Consider the following 21,798-nt stretch of genomic DNA (forward strand, 5'->3'; position numbering starts at 1 on the left):
ACTCAGAAAACAAAGGCTTTTCTCCTATTCAAGTCTCAACCACACACACCCATGCTGTTTTGATGAAGAAACAATGGACAAAGGTGGTCACTTTGGAGGTTTCTATGGAGAAGATGAAGGTGGAAAGGTGGGGGAAGGTGGCAGCAACCCAAAGACTCAGAAAACCCACGTAGAAAGGCTGGAGATTAGCCTAGGGTTATGTGCCAATCGCTATTTATAGACCGTTTAAGTTTAAACACACTGTATTAGTACTAATATCTCTGCTTGTCATTTTAATCCCAAACTTTGGATTCTGAACCTAGCCATTTTTCTAGGATTTATCATATTTTTATTATAATTTTTGCAGCATTTTGCCGGTACGCGCTTTTACGTAGCCGGTATCAGTCGTCCTGACGCCAGTTCTCATTATTTTGACTCCAAACTTGTTATACTAGTCCTATATATTATTCTAGGAATATTCGCATATTTATTATAATTTTTTGGGATACTTCATCGGTACACTCTTATGTCGTGGAGCAGAACCGGTATCTGCATTTTTCGTCAGAAAAGCGACTTTCAACATTATTAAGCCCTTATAATTATTATTTTAGTCTTCTCATAATTATTCTATGTCAATTATGCAATTATTTTCTAAATTCATAATTAATCATTTAAATTCCTAATTTAATGGTGCAGGTTCTTACATCTTACATGAACAACATAATAATCAACCTCATTCTCTGGTTGATGTTGATTCTGAGGTTGATCTACTTCTTCCACCACAAGATCCAGTGGAAGATTGGGATGTAGTGGCTGTTGACCGCTACTCCTTGCACGAACCGCCATTATTACTCGTGATCGTAGGAATAACGAATTTACCGTTCTCCACAGATGACGCCAATGTTCTGTCTTAGTGACAGAGATGTTTAGCCCAATGGACTAGTTTGTTGCTTTTGGATCGATCTAGATGCCCTCTCAAAGGTATCTATGAGTTAGACACCCTTGAGGCAAGCAGATCACTGCGCACAGAAGAACGATAAATGACTTTGCCAAAGGGATGCGTTTGTGCACAGTGACAGCATAACAGTAAGAGAGAGTGTAACGTACCTGTAGGCTTCACCTCTTATTTATAGAGTTTACTTGTAGGTATTGGATTCTGGACCTTCAGTACTTCAGATAACGGTCCAAGCCCATATATTATGCTGTCGTATTAGGATTGATATCCTTGATAGATATCTTTTCTTAACTATATCTGATTTACATTTGAAATGCCCCTTGTTGGGCTTATTAATAGATAGACCTCATATATGAGTCCATAACATAAGCGATTACAATATCTCCTGCAATATGAGAAACATTAATCTTTTTCATTACAAGTTGTGTTGCTAATTTGATGTTAGCATATTTTGTCAAACATGCCTCTAACTCATCTACGGTTCATAATATTGTACGACACCCACTATCTAGAAACAGTTTAGTAATGAAAATAAGAACTCCGTACTTTGATAACCAAATTTGCTGAGACATTCAAATATGTCCAGATCTTTCATCCAGCAGATAAGGAAGACATTTGTAACTTTTTTTTAGCCTTTCAATCCTTACCAGCTTCTTACTGGAAACTCAGACTTAAAACTAATGGTCTTATTATTATTTTCTAAGGCTGAAACAAGTGAGGCATTATACTTACGTACAATACAACTAAAGACTTCTATAAATTTTGACCAACATTAAATATATGAGTAGAATTTCAGCAATAATACTCAAATAAGCAGAAATAATGGCCAAGAGGGGTATGGTATAAATTAATAGCAGTATTATGTGTATGCAACTCATGAAAGACCCAAGATACATCTCAATATGACGAAAACACATCAATGGCATCGATATCATTGAAAGAGTTTATAGTAACAAGTTTTCGTACACAAATAAATTAATAAATTTTATAGCAGGACCAGGACAGAAGCTTATACATCCAAGATAATGGCTATGGATGCAAATACGAAAAATATTGTTAATGGAAAAACTAATAGAAAACTAGAGCCTATAAATTAGAATTAGTCTTAACAATTGTGGTTAACTAAATGTTTGAGCGAGTCTATAATAATGGATTACATAAATAGTCTTAAATTGCAGAAAGAACTTCAAAAAAGAAGAGTCTCAACTCTCAAATGCCATATTAATTATATGTGTGTGTATTGAAAAATTTGTTTTTTAACCCATTATATATAAGTTGAAAGAAGAAAAAAGTGCATTGAATCATATGATAAGATATTAAAGGAAGTACAACCTATTTTTGTTTACAACCTCTTACAATCATATCTTAACCGTTGATTTCCGTTAATCAACGGTTATCATTCATTACTTATTAATAATTAATTAATGAGTTTGATTTGAGAAAATAATAAGTAATAACCGTTGATTGGCGGAAATTAATAGTTAAGATATGGCTGTAAGAGGTTATAAATAAAAATAAGTTGTAAATATAACATTCCACAAAATATTATGCCTATATTTTTTTTAATGATTACTCTACATACTCTTTTCCAACATCGTTGAATCAGAATATCAAGATAAGAGAGAAAGGGTGTCAGATGATATTTTGATCTAACAGTGTTGGAAAAGTAGAGTAGGCATGAAAAATATAGACATAATATCTTATCCCTTGAATGCTTATTTTATAGATTGTTTTGGAAACTCTTTCGTACAATTGCCAGATTTTGCATGTTTGATTCCAAACCTGATGCTTAGTTCAAATAGTAAAGATAGTGCTTCATAAATATAAGATCCTTCAAATTCATAACAATTACTAAAACAATTCAATATCTACCCACCGGAAAGGAAAAATGATCAAACATCCATTCTCAAAGCAAGTGACACTTAAAAAAAAAAAACACTGTGCATTAAACCCCAACAAAGGAGAGTAGGAATGAAGAAAATCTTTGTACGCAGCTTTACTCATGTATAATTGTGAAGAGTCTGTTTATCGGATTCAAATCCGTGATCTTCCAATTATAAAAAAATAACTTTTCCACTCTTTCAAAGTCCACTCTTCTAAAGCAAGTGACACTAAATAACAATTAAAATTAGCCTTATGTTTTATTGCTTTGCTGGTCTTCACTTGTACCATTATTGTTAGGATGTGAAGTTCCAATGATAGAAGTAATGGCAGCCACAAGAGCTGCAGTGAATTTTGGGTCTGCAGTGATAGCAGCTGTTGCCGCATTTACTGAATCTGCAAATTGAGTTGTTTCCATTCCCTGAGATCCATGTAAGCTAGAAAGCTTAGTTTGGTCAAAAAGGGCATGTCCAAAAATGTTTGGAACTGACATATTTTGAGCCAAAAGTGGGGGAAGGAGGCTAAGTTGGCCTTGTGGTTGTGAGGAACTAGTAGCACTTTGAGTAAGATCCAATGTGATTGTTGGAAATGGAGCTGAAGCTGAGAGTGTTGCCATGTTCTGTGAGCAAGGGAGTGCTGCACTTTCTAATATGTTTGGATTCATTAAGCCATCTGCACTTGGCATTGATCCTGAAAGAAGCATTGATGCAGCTGCAGATGTTGTGGATGCCATTGCCTTAGCAGTGGGAGGTAGTGGATGATTATGCTGCCCTTCATATGTTGTGATTAACACACTTCGATCTTCAGCACACCTTTGTACCTGTAAAGAAATATAAGTTCACTAGTTGGTGCAACTTCATGTTAGGGATAAAACTCTTATTTTATTTTTTCAATTAATGGCGTTAAAGTCAAGTGGCACAAATTAAATTTTTTTTTTTTTTAAAAGAATTATATGAATCTTGACACAAAAGTTGGTACTGTTGCCATCGTGTGACATGGAGGACATAGGTTCATTACCGTAATCAACCTCTTTCTAATTCAAGGTAAGGTTGGCTATTTGCCACCCTTGTAACATTTATACTTGAACCATTTTTATATAACTGGATTAAGTTTATTCTTGAATTTGTTCATTTCTATTATTAGGCTTATGCCACCGGTACTATCTAATACTATTGGTTCGGAAGCTGTGTGAGGGAGTAGATTACGTGTAATAAGAAAAGGCGAGGGAGTAATTAATTGGTGCAAGAATGCAGGTTTTGTTTTACGAAATCCCTTCCATAGTATTCCCCTCTCCTTTTTTTTTTTTTATATATAAACCACATAAATTCTCACCGGAGATAACCCTGTTTGGGGTTCAAGATTAAGATTTTAAACTCCTCTAAACAATGGTACTAGGAGGATCGAATATATGTTCTCACCCCTACTCACTTAGCTCTCGTGGTATTCCGTTTAGTATATAATATAAACAACTCCATTCTTTAAATGTATCAAACCGAATATTGACTTCCTACAAGTTTTTTTATACTTACAAATAAGGTACGGGTTGAAATCCAGGAATCGGTTACTTTTTTAAGGAGGAGGACCGTTAACAAGGATTTATCCGCACCCCATTGGTGGCAAGTTAGGGTTTCAAATGTAACTCTTTATATGTAGATTGATAACTTCAAGAAATCAAATTAAAGAATTTTGAACCTCAAGGGATTTTGTGAAGATAACCTGTAATTAATTGGAGTGGGTTAATTACGTGCATTTTAGAACTAATCTTAACCCAAAAGATAGTAAATTTTCATAAGAAGAGAAAATGTATACTTGCTTCCGAACTGGACAACCAGTTCCCATTGTGCAACGATAATAAGCTCGCGGACATGGATTCCCTTTAGCCATCTTCTGCCCATACTTTCGCCATTGACATCCATCTGAAATCTGTGATTCAGTGATGAATTGATCAAAACGAAAATTATAATGTAGCAGCACTTATAGCACATATAAATTGTTGTTGCACTTTCATTAAAGATATGTATGCAATATCACATATAAATTTTCCCTTTCTATTAAAATTCACCAACTAGCCAGCTAAGTTGAATTTGTTAGTAGACATAAGAGCATCATCCTAATGAAAATCATTAATTAGACTTCTAATTGCAAAAAAAAAATTTAATATATTTCTCCACCAGTTCATCTCTTTATATCAAGTTTTTAATATAGCTACGTGTTCAGGACTCAAACTCGAAACTATTAATTAAGCTGAAATAACCACGTGCAAGTTGATCCACATGTTTTGGTGGTTTCTATTTGCAAACTTTAAAACTTGTATATATGATTTATTTTATACTGACCATAGAAGATTCTGATTTTGCTCGAACGGATACACGAGCTTTCTTGATCATTGACATGGTTTCTGATGCTTGATCAACATCCCTAAAAGAACTCAATCTCTTGCCTTCATCAGAGAGCCACCCTGGAAATGCTTGTTCAGCTTGACTCTCATGATCCCTTCTAGGTTTTGTACTATCCCTGCCTTCAGAATCATGCTTGTCTGTGTCAAACTGAATAATATTATCTCTACTAGTGCAAATCTTCTGAGCCTTGCACTCCATCAAGTCAATCATGTTTTTTCTTTCTTGCAGTGAAGGCTCATCCTTTTTAGCCAAACCAATGTCCAAAAATGGCCTTGGAATCATATCATCTTTCTTTACCTCCTTATCTATTGCTCCATGAATCTACATAAAACCAAGAAAAATGAAAATAAAACCACTACTTATTTTTTCAGCCTTTGGATTACTTTAGTCATTAAATGGAAATTATAATATATTGATTAGATTTCTTTGATTTCCAATAAGTACAAAAAAAAATATATATATATATATATTACCTCATTTTTATGCTGTTTCTGCATCTGCTTCATAAGATGCTTGTGTAGGGCATTGTATTCATTGTTCACCTGATCAACCAGCTCTCTCAAGCGTTGATTTTCAGCATTCATGTGGTGCAATTCAGCTAGCAAAGCTACATACTATACCCAGAAAAGGGAAAAAAATATATATTTTAATATAAATCTATCCATCTTAAAAATTATCTATTTGATAAAATTAAAAGTATAAAATAAACAATCATCTTAATCTAAAAATTTAAGCTACTAAGTAACGAGTCTTCAATAATTTTATATTATATCCGTCAGAAGGATAGAAAGAAAAGGTACCTTATTTCTCTTATCTCCCCTGATCTCCAATGCCCCATCTTCCACAGTTGAATTCTTTGATTGGAGATCTAAATTAGTCTACATAATAATAACAAGAAGAAGAAAAATAAGATTTATTTTAAAACGGTAAAAATCAGAAAGAAAAAAACTAAAGAAATATTCATGGGTTTGCTTACATCAACATGATGAAGCTCCATTTCATGCATCACTTGATCATGATCAACTACTGCACTACTTTTCTTCTCTGCAAAGAAATCCATTTCATCCACGACAAGTCGTTTCCCGTTAAACGACATGACCGGAGAAGAATGTGCAACTGTAGAGTTACCCATGGCATCATTGCAGGTGGCTTCCATAATATTTAATTTATATTATTAAGCTTGTATATATGTGCACTTTATAAGAAGAGTTTTGTGTTGTCTTTGGCTAAGGAATCACAAGAAAGGTGCTTGGGGACAAAGAAAGTGGTTGGATCAATATCAAAGAAGAGTCCTCTAGTTCTGAACAAAAGTTTTCTTAATTAAGGAAAAAGGAACGAAGAGAGAGAAGGGTCTGATTCTGATGATACGTTGAAGTCAGAGATAGGAAGAGATGCAATGGACTCGGCAACAAAAAGGGTTTGGACTAAGACCAAATATAATGTGAGAAAAGAAGGAACTTGAATATTGATAAAGATTTGAGAAATGAGGTAAGATGGTGCGTAATGTTAGCCACATGGCAATTTCCCATTGGACTATAAGGAGAAATATATGGAGAAAATCATTAGTTAGAAGGGCAGGTGTTCGTTTTTTGAGACAGTCTTGTAGTAATTAACAACTAATATATAAATATAGATCTAGAGAGAGAATCTGACTTCTAAATAGTCAGCAGCATCCAACGTCAACACAAACATCACCAACATGTGTTTTCATCTTCTGTTGTCCTGACTTTTATCTTAGTTTATAATCACTTCAATTCATTAAAGTTGTTTACATTCGTCATTTAACATAATCACAAAACACACAATATATTATGAGACCCACATGTTTTGAAAAAAAATATATTATAATATATAAAATGAATCTCTATAACATAACACAATCATTTTTCTTATATCGTAACTCTTATAAAAGCCTTTATTAAATTGACTTACCTTAATGGTTTTACAATCTCCTTTAAGGACGCCATACAATCTCCTTTAAGGATGCCAGGGATGTATCTTACAATTTAATTTCAAGAAATACTTGAATTTCTAGAACAGTGACCATTTTGTCACGTTTGGATAAAAAAATTATCAGACTGCCACGTTAACAATAAATTTTGTCAAAATATCACGCGGCATAATTCGCTACACAGTGTAGCGAATTATGCATGCAAGTAATTCGCTACACAGTGTAGCGAAATATGTCACATCAGAACAAAAAATGCCACATGTCAAATCTTGAGAAATTCGCTACATAGAGTGGCATTTTTGGTTCTGTGCATTCTGACGTGGCATATTTCGCTACACTGTGTAGCGAATTATGCCGCGTGACATTTTGACAAAATTTACTGTTAGCGTGGCAGTCTGGTAATTTTTTTGTCCAAGCATGACACTTTGATCACTGTCCCTGAATTTCTTGGATAAGTCAATCCATCTAAAACATATATGTTAATTTCAAGGTTGGTTTAGGTGACAACAAAATTCAGGATGGACAAATTGTCAAAAGAGCAACTTTGAATCTTAGAAATAATTTTTATGATAATTATCACAAGCAAACCCGAGATTGATATCATATATATAATTTTTAATTTGACTCCGATGTAAGAATAAAAAATCTTATTTTTTATTACTAATCCCTAATATAGTATAGCCGTAACCCATAAGATATACGGAGATCAACAATCGAGTTGAAAAATAAAACTTCTTATTCTTATATTGAAGTCAAAAAAATAATTTCCTGTATAATACATATATTTGCACTAAATCAAAACATTTATTTAACTGGAGTTCCTTGCCGTCATTTCTCATGTACGGTAGGGTGTAGACACAAGATATATGACATATGAAGATATTATAAGTTAATTGAAGATATTTTTTTGGTCTTTTATTTTTTTTATCTAATTTTGAACACGTTTGAGAGGGAATAGTCAAAAGCTTCCACCGTCCCTTTTGAGAGCTTTCTCAATATATTTTTTCTTAAGTCTCTACCATTTTTTTTAATTTTTTATGGTCTGAATATTATATATGAACAAACTTCACAACTCTAACTAAAGACATGCCAACTTCGTCTCAGCAATGTGCACAGTTGTTGCAAATTTATTTCTTTTTTTAAAGAACAATTTAGTTGTTATTAAGGCCGATTCGAGACTATTGACTTTTTCCAGTCATATCATTATAGAATTTTGTATTTTTAACCAACAAGTTTACATAAATGTTACTAATGGTTTTGAAAAACTTTGTTATAGTTGATGAAAGTAAAAAATGTCATGTAGAATATACTATTTTGAGTAGCAAGAGCTTGCTATCCAACTAAAGGACAAAACTGAGTTTAGTCTCCCACTAAGCTGAGTGGCATGCATGTGCTATTGTAACTTGAGACTTTAATTTGTACATCTTATGTTTCCTATGTAGCTAGATATAAATTACTTGGTAGATGATAGCACTAATTGAAGTTTTAATTTTCCGGGGTCTAAAGACTACACAATAAGTATAACCTATGGTGTTTATGTAAATTAAATCACCTCATATTCTTCTGACGACATTTGAATCCAAAACCTAAACAATATTCAGCTGCTTAATTGGGTCACCTACAAAACATTAGTCAAGCTTAATTAACACAAAGATCATCCAGTATAATAGCATCGGACAGTTTTAGTAGTATATATTTTCTTTAAAAGGATTCTTTGACCATATACTTTGTACGATATTTATATATATGATGGAAGTACATTTTACTTTGAGTAATAAATAAGTAGTACAAATTACGTATGGATATTTGGATACTTTTCTTCTTTAGAGCCATAATCCTGTCTTAAAAAGAGAGCATACCAAGATGTAAGACAGATAAAGTGAACTAGAGTGTAGTTAATGTCTTTTTTCTGAGCTTTTATTTTTAACTTTTTTTTTCTCATACAGAAATTTAACTAAATATAATTTTGCAAAAGCTTTTATTATAAAAAGAATTTTTAAAAAATTACCGTTGGAAGTTATTTGTAAAGTATACTTTCCTCATGTTATCCACACTTTATATGGTATACAATGTTTTTATAAATTGAATTTTGTTTTATTTAATATAATATTGTATATATTTATCAAATGTATCAAGTTATTAATTAATAATTAAAATATTTTATTTACAATATTTTTTATATAAATCAATTGTTTAAAAATATAGAAGTGTGAATGATGCATAGAAAGTAATACTTTTCAGTTTTATTTGAGCATTTCTTTCTTTTAAATCAAGAAAAATCATGTATTTAGAGAGGTATATGAATGTGATTCGTACGCTACTGATCACTCTGTTAGCTTAGGATTTGCATGTAATCTATGTTTTTTACTTCTCTGTGATCACTTGCTTCGCATGTCTTCGCTCATGCTTGAAGTGAAGGTTGATTAGGACCGGCGAATATTTTACTTTTCCGTGAGAACTGAACATTGTGAGCTTAGAAAAGTGAGAGCTATGACTTATGAGAAGTCTTTGACTAATATATAATTAAGATAACGGAGGTTTAATTACTTTCACTTTTAGGTTTGGTTACTTCCATTTTGTGCTTTTGACTTAATGATCATTGCTGCCTTTCTCCCTCTGATGGTTAATATCTAAATTGTAATAATCATCTCTCCCTTTTTTTTATTATACAAAATTAAAATTACTTTTATCTTCAGATTTATTTTTAAACTTTCCTGTATACACTTGAAATTTAATAGCTTTATTTTTTGTTTTGGTCAAATAACACTATCATTTTATGATATTTATGGTCGTCAAATCATCATACAATGTTGAAGTAGATAATAGCGAGATGCAATTAATAAGCTAAAATCTGTCGATATTTGTATCTGATCAAATTTAGAAGTTTTAATTTGGGAAAAATATCTGTTAACGTAATTAGTAGTTGTGAAGATGCTTGATCGTGACCCAAATATGACCCTATCAAAGTTTTCGACTCAAGTGTTTGGGATTCATTTTCATATATAAGAGAGGCCTTTGAGTCTTTGACTACATTTGAATGTAGAGTAATGCAATGATATGCTGCTAAAATTTTAGAAAAATCCAACCTGCAGAAATGAAAGCATCAAAGTTAGTTACTAATTGAGTTGAAAATTTTGACATCAAGAATTTTTTTCCCTCATGCTATATGTTAACACACGCACAGCGTTTCAATGATTAAAATAGAGAAATCATTTTAAAGGATTGATACGTAGTTGTAATAATAATCAAGTGAGTTTAAATATAATTTTAGGAGATTCAGACTACAGGGAATGATCCGTTTACAAATTTTTTTTACAAATTATACTAAGTATGGCCGGTCATACACTCTTGGTTAAAGTATGACCGGTCAGATATAGTGTAATTTGTATGAGTTTGTAAACAAAAAATTTGTAAATATAATTTTTCCCTCGAACTATATATTCGAAATTATCCAGAACAATATATGTGCTATTCTTTTTTTTTTCTTTTTCTTTTGTTAAGACAGGGATGGCAAAGCCCCAAAAATAAAAATAAAAAAACAAACAAAACAATCAAACTAAAATCCACTAATATGTGCTATTCTTCACCTTTAACACCAAAAGTATAATTTTATCTTATAAATAAAATATTTTTATTTACTGCGTTAGTTCAATTAAAACTTAATATGTAATTTTTAGACTTTGGTCATGATATTTCCACATGTATTATTATGAGATTAATTCTTAGAGTAGTGCCTCTTCTTAGAATTCTATAGCTGGGCCTGTATAAATTGGGCATATAGCCCTCCAATGAGGCAATGACTTAAACCACAAAGGGACCTATCTGCTTATTATTGATCCCAACCCAATGCTCTTAGCAAATTAATCATCTGTTAGACTTATTCTGAAAGAAATCATATATCCTCTGAGCTTTCTATATATTTCCGATAATCCTGGTGATAATATCACAATATTGTTAAAAAATAAAAAATAAATAAATTAACGTCTGACCTAATGAAAATTGAAATCATAATTAAGCGAAATGCATAATCTAATTGCTTTAAATATAAGTTGAATGAAAATTACCTAACATGTTAGTTGGATTCTCATAATATTCACACTTATTTCATTATTACTATTTTCTTTTAAGTGCTTTAGAACAACAAGTTTTTTAAATAATTTCAGCGACAAAAATATTGCGATTAAAAGAGGACAAGAGTTGAGGATAATATTAAAGTCAACCCACATATAAGCTGCTCTCTATGTGTCAAAAATTAGGTGATCAAATTTTGGCTACTGAAAAGTCGACTCCTCGTGAATAATAATGAATGTGTGTGTACTTGAACATTGTCCCAACTAAAAGTTACGTCTCCACTCTCCAGACATTTCTCTATGGTCGTATTTTACAACTTTGACCATAGTCACATGCATGCATACATAAATACTTATGTTTAAAATACAATTTTGTTTTTGGGAAAGAAAAAAAGTTTATATTATGGAGACATAAAATATTGAGAGTTCTGCCACCTCTGGGATTCAAACCTATTACGAATTTTAGGAGAGTTTCACTCTAAAAACTAATCTATGAGGGGAAAATTTAAAGTGGTCCTGGTTCATGGTGGGCCTTCCACTAAAAGAGTGACATTTGGAGAAAAAAAATATTTTTCTCCCTTCTCTCTCCTCTCTCCTCTCTCATCCGTGTTGAACAAGTGACCTCAAACTCAAGAGGGGGAGGGGGGAGGGGGGGTGAATTGAGTTTTAAAAATATTTTCGCAAAATGCTTCACTTTCTTTCTTGAAAACGATTTTCTTGAGTTACTATGATTTTGACACAAGCAAAGCTTAAAGAATAGAAATTAATACAAGCAAGTTGTATGCAAAGTATAAATTTAAATAAGCTCAAGTATTCAAACAATGCTTATTTAAAGAGATAGAGTTAGAGAGATTGCAAACAAGATATATCCTGATTCGGTCACCACCACCGTGACCTACGTCCAGATTGAAGCCGTTCGTTCAACTTGATCAATGACACAAGAATAAAGCTCAAAGGAGTTTTATGATCAATATGAGTAAGAACAAGTAATGAATGAGTTTGATTCAATGAGAATGATCAATAATGATTGTAAAATCAATGGAACAGTAAATCTTGGCTTTCTGAATAGTAATAAATAAGTTTATATAGGTGTTGGCACGAAACTAGCCGTTTATAGCCGTTAGAAAGCTTACTGCCCAGTAAGTATTCGAATACTTTTCGTGAAGTATTCGAATACTTCATCAGGTATTCGAATACTTTTCTTAAGGTATTCTAATACTTTGTTCTAAACACAAGTATTCGAATACAGTCAAGAAAGTATTCGAATACTTTCTTGACAGAACATAAATACTGCAGTTTTTGAGTTGTAAAGCGTTCCTACTTGCCTCTAATCATTTTTAATGTAATTCCTTGACTTGTTGAAAATGTTTTGAGGTTACGAAATATGTCAAGGGTCTTTTTCATACGTATTAAAGCTTTCAAGTGATTGGTGTCATGTATAATGCATGCATAGAGTAAAATATTCTTTGAGCTCATTTATGCATCATTAATCAATTACCTTTACATTTAGATATAAGCTCTCAAGGATATGTTGCAATCTTGATCTTTGATCTTGATCATGTGTCTTGAATGATTTGCTCTTGTTGTCTTGTTGAATTGCTTCCTTGGACTTTTGATTGTTGCAAGTTGTATTATCTTTGACGTCGTTTCTAAGCTTGTTTGTTATCATCAAAACTCTAGTATAAATGAACTCTTCATTTCAAGTGCATTGGTTTCACAATCTCCCCCTTTTTGATGATGACAAACTCAGATTGAGAAGAAGGATTAGCGTAATGTAAATTTTGACAAGGTGGTACTAGGACTCCCCCTTAATATGTGGATAGTTGAAAGAATTGAAAAAACGGAGTTCTAGATCAACATTTACCTTGTTTTTACCTTTTATGATTATGCTCCCCCCTTTTACCTTAGTTTGTACTCTTTTTGAAGTAGAGAGTAAGTTGTACATGTTTTTCTCAATTTACAAATGCTTCTCCCCCTTTGGCAACATAAAAAAAAACATAGGACAATTCAAAGCAAAACAAGTAGAACAAATGAAGTGCAAATCACCCTAAAGTAGATAAAGTCACAGTCATCTAGGAAAATATCAACATCCAACCAAATAAAAATAAATAAACCCAAAAAGAAAAAGTCAGCATCATAGATCAGCGTCAGCAAAAAGATAAAGATGCATAATAGGAGTGACTGTTGATGTCATATCTAAGGTGAGCCATGAGTGGGATGGCCCTCAACACCGTCATCAGAGTTAAGCATGCCAAGATGTTCCTCTATGTGTGTGAGACGCCGACCAATGATGTAGTTCATGTCAACTAGATAGTTCATCACATCGGTCGCATTGTAGGTACGGTTGTCACGCCGAGTGGTAGGAACCTGAGGAATAGAAGGAGCCTCAGTAGCAGGAGCATCAGCAGCTACAGGCATATCAGCATCATGAGTAGGAGAATCCTCATCCATGGGATCAGCAGTAGGAGCAGTGGAGGAGTAGACCCACTCGTCGACTACCTGACGAAGGCCACACTTTTTTAGCTGTGTGCCTGCAATTTTATGATTATCCTTCAAGGGGGTCTTTACCTCCCTATTCATAGGAACCTGGCGGTACTCTATGATAGCTTGGACAAGCATAGGAAATGGAAGTGGAGAAGTCCTATGATGGTGAGCAGAGAGCATGATGCGGCAAATAGTGTCAGGCTAATAGATTGCTGATAACTCTCCCAAATGAGGGTTAATTTGTTATTTTTATGATGAATTTGTTGCATAAATTCCATATAAGTTAACTTCTTTGCATGATAAATGAGTTAAATGTTGCATATTTATGATTGAATGCTTTGAGATGACTAAGTATGGAAAATAAGACAATATCCCTTGATTTTGTGTAAGAAAAGATGACTTGTTAAGTGTTTGTCTTTGCAGGAAAAATTGACGTAGAAATGCTGTAGCAGAGAAGCTGACGAAGCAATGACATAGCAAGTGCTACAGCATGACAGCGTGGACAAGGGAATAACCGAACTTTTGAAATTCAAAAGTTAGTTAATTCCCAACAAACGGATAAGACACCAGCAAACAAGGATCAAGGACGGTTTCAAAGATGTATTCTTATCCCAATATCCCAAGGAACAAGGATAACAAACTCATATTCGGTCAACAACAATATTGGCACAAGAAATCCAAAAAGATCAAGATCTTATCCAAGCAATTTCCAACGTCCAAGAATCTAGGGATACGATAAGGCTGCAGCAACATGATTCAGGGAATCTCACTCCTAACCCTAAAGCCCAATCATCCAACCATTTTTTCCTATTTAAAGAGGAGTCCCCCACGGATTAAATAGAGTAGTTCACGACAGTTTACAACGGTTTCAAGGAGAGTTCAGAGAGGTTCAAGGTTTGAGAAGTCAGAAGCAAGTGGGGACGTTTTAGAGAGAGAAAGTAAGGTTCTTGGAGGATGAAGAGCTGCTGGAGCAGTGCTGGAGCAAGGCAGTGACGACGTTTTCCTACACCATTCATTTTCATCTTCTTTTCTGTTTTCCAATGAATTCCTTCTTCCTTTTCTCTGTTTTATTTAATTCCATCATGAGCTAATTTGCTCTATAGGTTAGGTGATAAAGTATATATGTTGTAACATTGAGATGTATGCCTAAACTTTGTTTATGTTAATGTTTGATTAGTTATTCAACGAGTTTGCTTAAATCTTATTCATGTGTGCATGTCGAGAGATACATATTGATATTGAGGAGGTTGGGGCTGAGAGGTTTCTGAATCCAGACCCTTGTTGAATTGTGTTGATTAATTAGGTTAATTATAACTTGATTAAGTTGTGGGTAGAGAGATCATTCACACCACATAGCCTTAAACTTGAACTTGAACAATTCAGTGATTAGTTTGGCCATAGAGATGTGGGAATTAGTTATTAGGTATATATGTTAGGTTGGCCAAAAGCCTCAGCATACCTTATTGTTCAGATATTAGTTAAACATTGATATCGCATCGTTAAAGCATAGTTTCAGTATTGCTGTATCAGGGAAATTAAACCTGACCTATATCTCATCCATCATCTTAATACCTATTATTTTAGTTTACTGTTTTCTTAGTTTTAATTGTCTTTTATAAATTCAATCATCAAAATCAATCTTTTACCTACTTTCTTTACTTAAATAATCATTACTTTACACTTATCTTCGTGGGAACGATACTTGGACTCACACATCCCTTTATTACTTGTGACACGTGCACTTGCGTATTTGTGTGGAAAATTTAATTGATTAAAAATTGCAAAATAATTGCCGCCTTGTGAAGAATAGCCCATATAAAAAATAGATCAGTGTTGAGAACCAAAGCATGGTTGCCTCTACGGGGTGAGATGGTATGGTTGACAAGATAATGCAAGATCCGGTGAGGCACCGACAGACATAGAGGAGAAAACTTGGTCATACCGAGTTTGTAAACCCCCTCTCTAACAATAGACTGAATGAAGTCCTCTCTGTGATACTCTTCATAGCCTCGGTAATCAGAGCCATCAAACTCTAAGTCTCCGAAGCGAACGAAGCCAATCAAGTTAGTCCAATCTTACAGATATATCTTAATGGGGACTCCCTTGACCATGGATGTTACACATGATTGTTGTAGTTCATATTTTGATAGAAAGCCCGAACCATGGGCTCAACATAGTGGCAATTAAGCTCCACAAATCCCAACAGATGCACCCTCTGAAGAATAGTAGTGATCTCAAATCCTTGCTCCTCAAAGAAAGCAGAATCAAGGTACTTCGGCTTAATGATGCGCCGACGCAGATAGTAAGAGGAATATTTCTTTTGCTGATCACTGTTACCAGGAAAATAACGGGTAAAATCAGAGGCTTCAGCAGTAGGAAGATCAGGGACAGACTTGGAGCGAGTCTGACGCGGAGTTGATGAGCTAGCCATAAGGGTACCTGAAGAATCAAAACCCACCATAAAGAATCAGCAAACAGAATCAATCAGAAATCAACAAAAGATGCATCAATTTATATATTTATTAAATAATTTAATATAAATTTAATTTAACAGATTAAACAAATGATTTATTGATTCAGTATCTCGATTGGATCGATGATTGGTTCGAGTTTAATAGTATTAGTGTTAACTCTTCTTGGTGTTATCAAATGGTGATAGCTTAATTGGTAGCAAGGGGAACTGAGTAAGTGAAAATAAAAAGGGTCTCGGTTCGATCCCTACATGCCACCTTTGGTAAAGATTTAAATATCTTCATCTCTGACCCGTCCCGCACTCAAGATTAGTCTCATAGCCAGCTCAAAAAGTCAAAGCTTGTGGGGATATCGAAGGAGTCAGCTCGTCTCAAAGAGATAATTAAGGTTCAGTTAACTCGAAAAAAAAAAAAAAAAAACTAACAAATTCTCATTGGTGTTTAAAATACAACTTTGTCCCAAGAGGATTAGTATATCCTTTCTTAGTTATGACAAATAAGCCTATACATAGAAAATTATCCTTCCTTCTTCCTTCTTACTCTTCCAGCCAAGTCGGAATCTCCCAAGCTCTAAACTATTGACTGTGTCATCCCTAAGCCCCGTCAGAGTCTAATATAAATAAAAAAGAAAAAAATAAAGAAAAACACATCCTTAATTATATATGGGTTCATATTCTTCCAAGCTTTGGCATAAAAATATTTGTAAAGAAAAGATAAAAACGCATAGTCCAACCTTGCAGCTACTATACTAGCTAACACCCTGCAGCTCTGAAGTCTGAATCACTGTTGCACGAACGTCACTGGGAAATTTCATGATGTGAAAACTGAAAACCATGTAGCTTAATCACTGCCGTTTTTGGAGAACCGTTCTCATTTGCTTACAATCACGTAAACTATTTTTGCATTTTGTTGACATTCTGTATCTCAAAGGGGCAAGGTTCTCTAGTATATGCCAACGCAAATGGTTGAAATTTGAGGGTAACTGTTGGGTTGAAAACTTCAGAAGGAAGATATAGCTTACACTTTGAAAATTACCACAAAGTGACGGCTGGACTTAAAAAAAAAACAGAAGAAGAAGAAGAAGAAACGAGAAAGCTAGCCTAGGTACTTTTATAGCCTTTGGTTCTTGCTCATTGTTTGAATGCATCGTAGACAACTCAAGAGGACCGAAGCCTAAACCCATTTGGACCTTCATTGGGATGAATATGACAACCAATATTTTATCTCCCATTAGTTGACAACTTAGGGTGGAAACATTTTTTTACCAACAGGACACCAAATAGTAAATAAGTTGAAAACAAACAGATCATGATTTTCGACACATCGCAATATATATTATATCCGTAAATCAATGATGCATCTATATTACGGTTTCCATATTTACCATTTTAGAATTTGAACAAAACAAAACCAATTCAGATGCATCTATGAGCCAATATTGGGGACAATACTGAAAGTAAAATTAGATGAAACGGACAAGAAGAAACAAAATAATTTTAGCCTGATGGAACAATGGAAATATGCTATTGGTAAGAACAACTGTCAGTTCATATAGCTTTTACAATGTAGCCATCAACATCAAAATGGCTCATAATTTGACTCTTAAGCTTGTCAGAAACTTCAGTGGCTTCAGAGAATTGACTTACATGGAAATATGACTTGTACGATCTGGGTTCATTATCTCCCCCTCTTTCAGGTCTGTTTCTCTTTCAGCATGTCTACGATCTTATGCTTTACATTTATGCTTCTCAAGGAGGAAGCCCTTGCCTTGTAAGACTGTAAGCAATTGGAAATATTAGTAAGTTGTAGCTTTATCCAATAGCTCAAAGTCATATGCATGAATATCTTAAAAGTCCATCAAACGAGAGTGTTCAATAAATTTCATTGAATGTACTCAGTGCACAAAATGCCTATGGAATCCAAATATAACGTCATTACTTAAATTTAAATTTAATACAGGAGGCAACTCTTTGGAAACCAAAAACAAATAGAATTAACCATGAATGCTTTGAATCATAACATAAAACAATTACATAGCAAGACAACAAACATGCAATAGGGAAAATATAAAGATATAGGGACATACATGGTTACATAAGAAACGGGAACGTTCCATTAGCACGATTCTGTTCAGCAAGAACAGCCTCAAATTGTTTCCCAGTTTTTAAGATGAACTCAACTATCTTCTCATTAACTCTCTTAAAGTCAGATGGAGATTCCAAAACTGGCTGTTCAATCTTAGTTGTACTACGCATAGGAATCTGAGGCTTGTCCACCATATTGATTACTGAATTCAAGGCATCAAACGGTTGTTGTGTTAACAGTACTCAAAGAATGATTTTGTATTTTAGAAATGACTCCATCTTTCTTGGATGTATCTCAAGAAGATTCAGCCTGTTCTATTCACAGCAAAGTGCAAGTATTAACAGGATCAACAGTTTACTAACATTCATTTTTCTCCTTGTCATTAGTAGTCTCAGTGGTACCTGTAAAGAACCTTGGGATACACCACCCCAAAAGCTAGCTCAAAGAGTGGAAGTGCCCAAGGCCTTATAAACTCCACATTAGTTGGCTCATACAACCAATGTGGGACTATATATCTCAACACGCCCCCTCACACAAGAGTCCATTGGACTTGAAGGGTGGACAATGCAACAGGCCCAGCCTACCTGTGCTAAGAAACACCACAAGAGAAAGTGGGGGGCGGCAAGGCTCTGATACCATGTAAAGAACCTTGGGATACACCACCTCAAAAGCTAGCTCAAAGGGTGGGAGTGCCCAAGGCCTTATAAACTCCACATTAGTTGGCTCATACAACTAATGTGGGACTATATATCTCAACAGTACCATCCTCATCCTCTCCAGATCTATAGACAGATCCAAGGAAAGACAATGCACCACCCGTTTTGATCAAGCATCTGCCTTTTATTCTTGTCCACAGATGTATTACCATCATCAATGCCAGCTTTTAGAATTTCTTGAGGAACAAGAAGAATCCTAAAGTAAGCATGAAGATGATGATCAGGCATCAAGAACCCAAATGTTGGATTGTTTCTTGTTTCACCCCCAACAATTTCAGATGGGCCTAATGTTTGCTGACAAACATTGCAGTCCTTGCAATAATCTGATGTACAAGGATGGATAAACAAGCAAAAAAGGATGCACTTAGATAATTGTGAATTACAAAATTAGCATAACTCCAAATTTAAAAAGGGGTTACATAGGGTACAGATCTTACTAAACAAAGGCTGAAGAATACATAGAGAAAGATCTTACTAAACAAACGCAAGATAACCTCACACGCTTGGATAACCATAAGATTCATCCCATTTTCTCTTGAGATTTAAAGAATCAACAAATTTCTATTATCTTAATCCCACCAGCACCGTCCCTTCTCATGACATCAAACGGAAAAAAAAAGGTGATTGTGAATGCCTATGTGCTCTGAGCATCTGAAACTTAGACAGTATGTAACTATGAATAACGTATGTAGCCAATGCAATTATCAACTAATAACCTTTGCTAAAAAAAAATAGGTCTAATTCTTATCATATGAAATCAAACAATGAACATAAATGTTAGACTAAGATTACTCACCAGGTTATGCAGTATGCTTTCTAGTACAAAGAAGCAAGGACAAAAACCCAACTTAGTATCATTGTTCTCTGTCTCACTGGACAAATCAGGATTTCTATATAATAATGCAACAGCATGAAAGCCACCTAAACTCACTGAATCTGAACCATTATCTAAACAAAGACGCGGGTACTCGAGTATCTATTGACATACTCGAGTATCTGGTCACATACTCGAGTAGAAACACATGATGTATACATTCAGCCTCATCCCACGAAGTTTACTTGAGTATGTTGGTTACGTACTTGAGTATGATGTCCAGTCAACGGTCAAACAAGAGGAAATTGGTGTTATGTTTAAGGGAAAGGGTTAAATTTCTTAAATAGTTTAAAAACGGGGATAGTGATAATATTAACACAATCAGGGGCATAATAGTCAAAAAGCCTGAGAATGACACATAATTCTCAACAGAAACAATATAAAACACCACAAACAATTAATGCACTAGGACCAAACAAAATAGAGGCAAGTGAAGTCAGGTGAAAACATCCAAACTTGTATTCTGACAGAGGAACTGATGCAATTCACAGTACACCCCGCAAATTTAGATAAATTGTTGATGAAACAAGAAAAAAAACACTAAACAAGTAGGCCTATGCATTTCCACACTTTAAGCCTAGCTGACTCTTTCCTAAGGGGACATAAGGGGGTGTGTTAGAGATATTATCCAAGTATAAAACCAATCATTTGCCTTCTTGAAGAGTTGTTTCATAACGGTAACAATAAATGAAACAAATTTAGTTAACCTTATTAGTGTAAAGTTTATTTTGGAGACCAATACTAGAGAACTACTAGTGACACTGTGATCCATTAAAAGCCTTCACTCAATACACATAATATGGTACCAAAAAAATTAGTGACAAAGAGTGAAGGTTTGTTGTTTGGAATGAAATTAAAAACATTGACTAGAAACTTGTCTTGGAAAGAACAAACTTTTTCTTCCAATACAAATAATTTCACTCCAAAGCTTTCACAAGTGCCAATTTTTCATAATTAAAATACAACATAAAAATAAACTCCATTACCATCTTCAATTTCTCCAAGTTTCCCCAAACAAAGTACAAAATTCATAAAATTTCTGATTCCTCTGGCATGTTATGTATAAGAAATTAAGAAGCAGAACATTTTCATTCAAATAAGATAGAGTCAGAATATCCAGTATGATTTTTCTCTTACAATTACGGTTTCACAAGCTCCAAACACAAATATTATGGGCCAAACTTCCCATCCCAAAGTCTTCGAACTGAGAAAATGCCATTATGCAATTCCAAATAGAACTAAATAAACCATTCGATAAAACCATAACCAAGTTTAAACATAAAGAAATCTAATAGAAGACGAAGAAGAAACAGCAGAAGGAACAAAAACAAAGAGGCACTTTGGTGTAATTACCTTGTTCTTGTTCGTGAGAGATAGCGCGGGGCGATCAAGGTCTTCCTCGAGAATATATAGAAGCGCCTGGTGGCCAACCGCCTGATGAAACATTTTACCAATAAGTGTTCCACAGTACATTCGGTAAATATATAGAAGGAATGAAAGAAAGAAAGAAAGAATGAAAGGATGGGAAAATTGAGAATTCTACTCCGTGGATCCTCTCAGTACATACACAGCGCGGAATTCCTTAATCAGTTGTCAACAATTTTTCCAACTAGCAAATTACTTCCAATTCCAAAGACAAATTTCTATATATTCTTTAAATTGTTTTTTCTTTTCGCTTTATCGAGAGCTTAAAAATTTACTCCACAATAATAACTCATACTTATATGTATTTATGATCGTCCAAACCCTTTTAACACAGAATTATATAAAAAAAAAATGGAAAAATATTTTCTTACGTTGTTCCGGAAAAGTATTTCTTATGTCATTCATACATCGATATTGATATGTGCACTTTATTTTTTTGTTTTTATTTTAATTTCTTAATAGTGAGACTTATCTTAAACATGTGTGTGGAGGAAAAAATTTTCTCGTG

General features: G+C 34.0%; 1 protein-coding gene across 1 annotated transcript; it reads right to left on the minus strand.

Moving 5' to 3' along the window:
* Positions 1–3,068: 3,068 nt before the first annotated feature.
* LOC133307420 (WRKY transcription factor 6-like) lies at positions 3,069–6,370 on the minus strand. Its single transcript, XM_061507928.1, has 6 exons — positions 6,191–6,370; positions 6,015–6,092; positions 5,688–5,828; positions 5,152–5,535; positions 4,625–4,738; positions 3,069–3,635 (listed from the first exon to the last, which is right to left on the minus strand). Exons 1-6 carry the CDS (start codon positions 6,368–6,370, stop codon positions 3,069–3,071), a joined length of 1,464 nt encoding a protein of 487 aa, XP_061363912.1.
* Between the last annotated feature and the right edge of the window lie 15,428 nt (positions 6,371–21,798).

Source organism: Gastrolobium bilobum, unplaced genomic scaffold (assembly GCF_033153095.1).
Source record: "Gastrolobium bilobum isolate Gb01-03AN ecotype WA unplaced genomic scaffold, APGP_CSIRO_Gbil_v1 utg13508, whole genome shotgun sequence".
NCBI lineage: Eukaryota > Viridiplantae > Streptophyta > Magnoliopsida > Fabales > Fabaceae > Gastrolobium > Gastrolobium bilobum.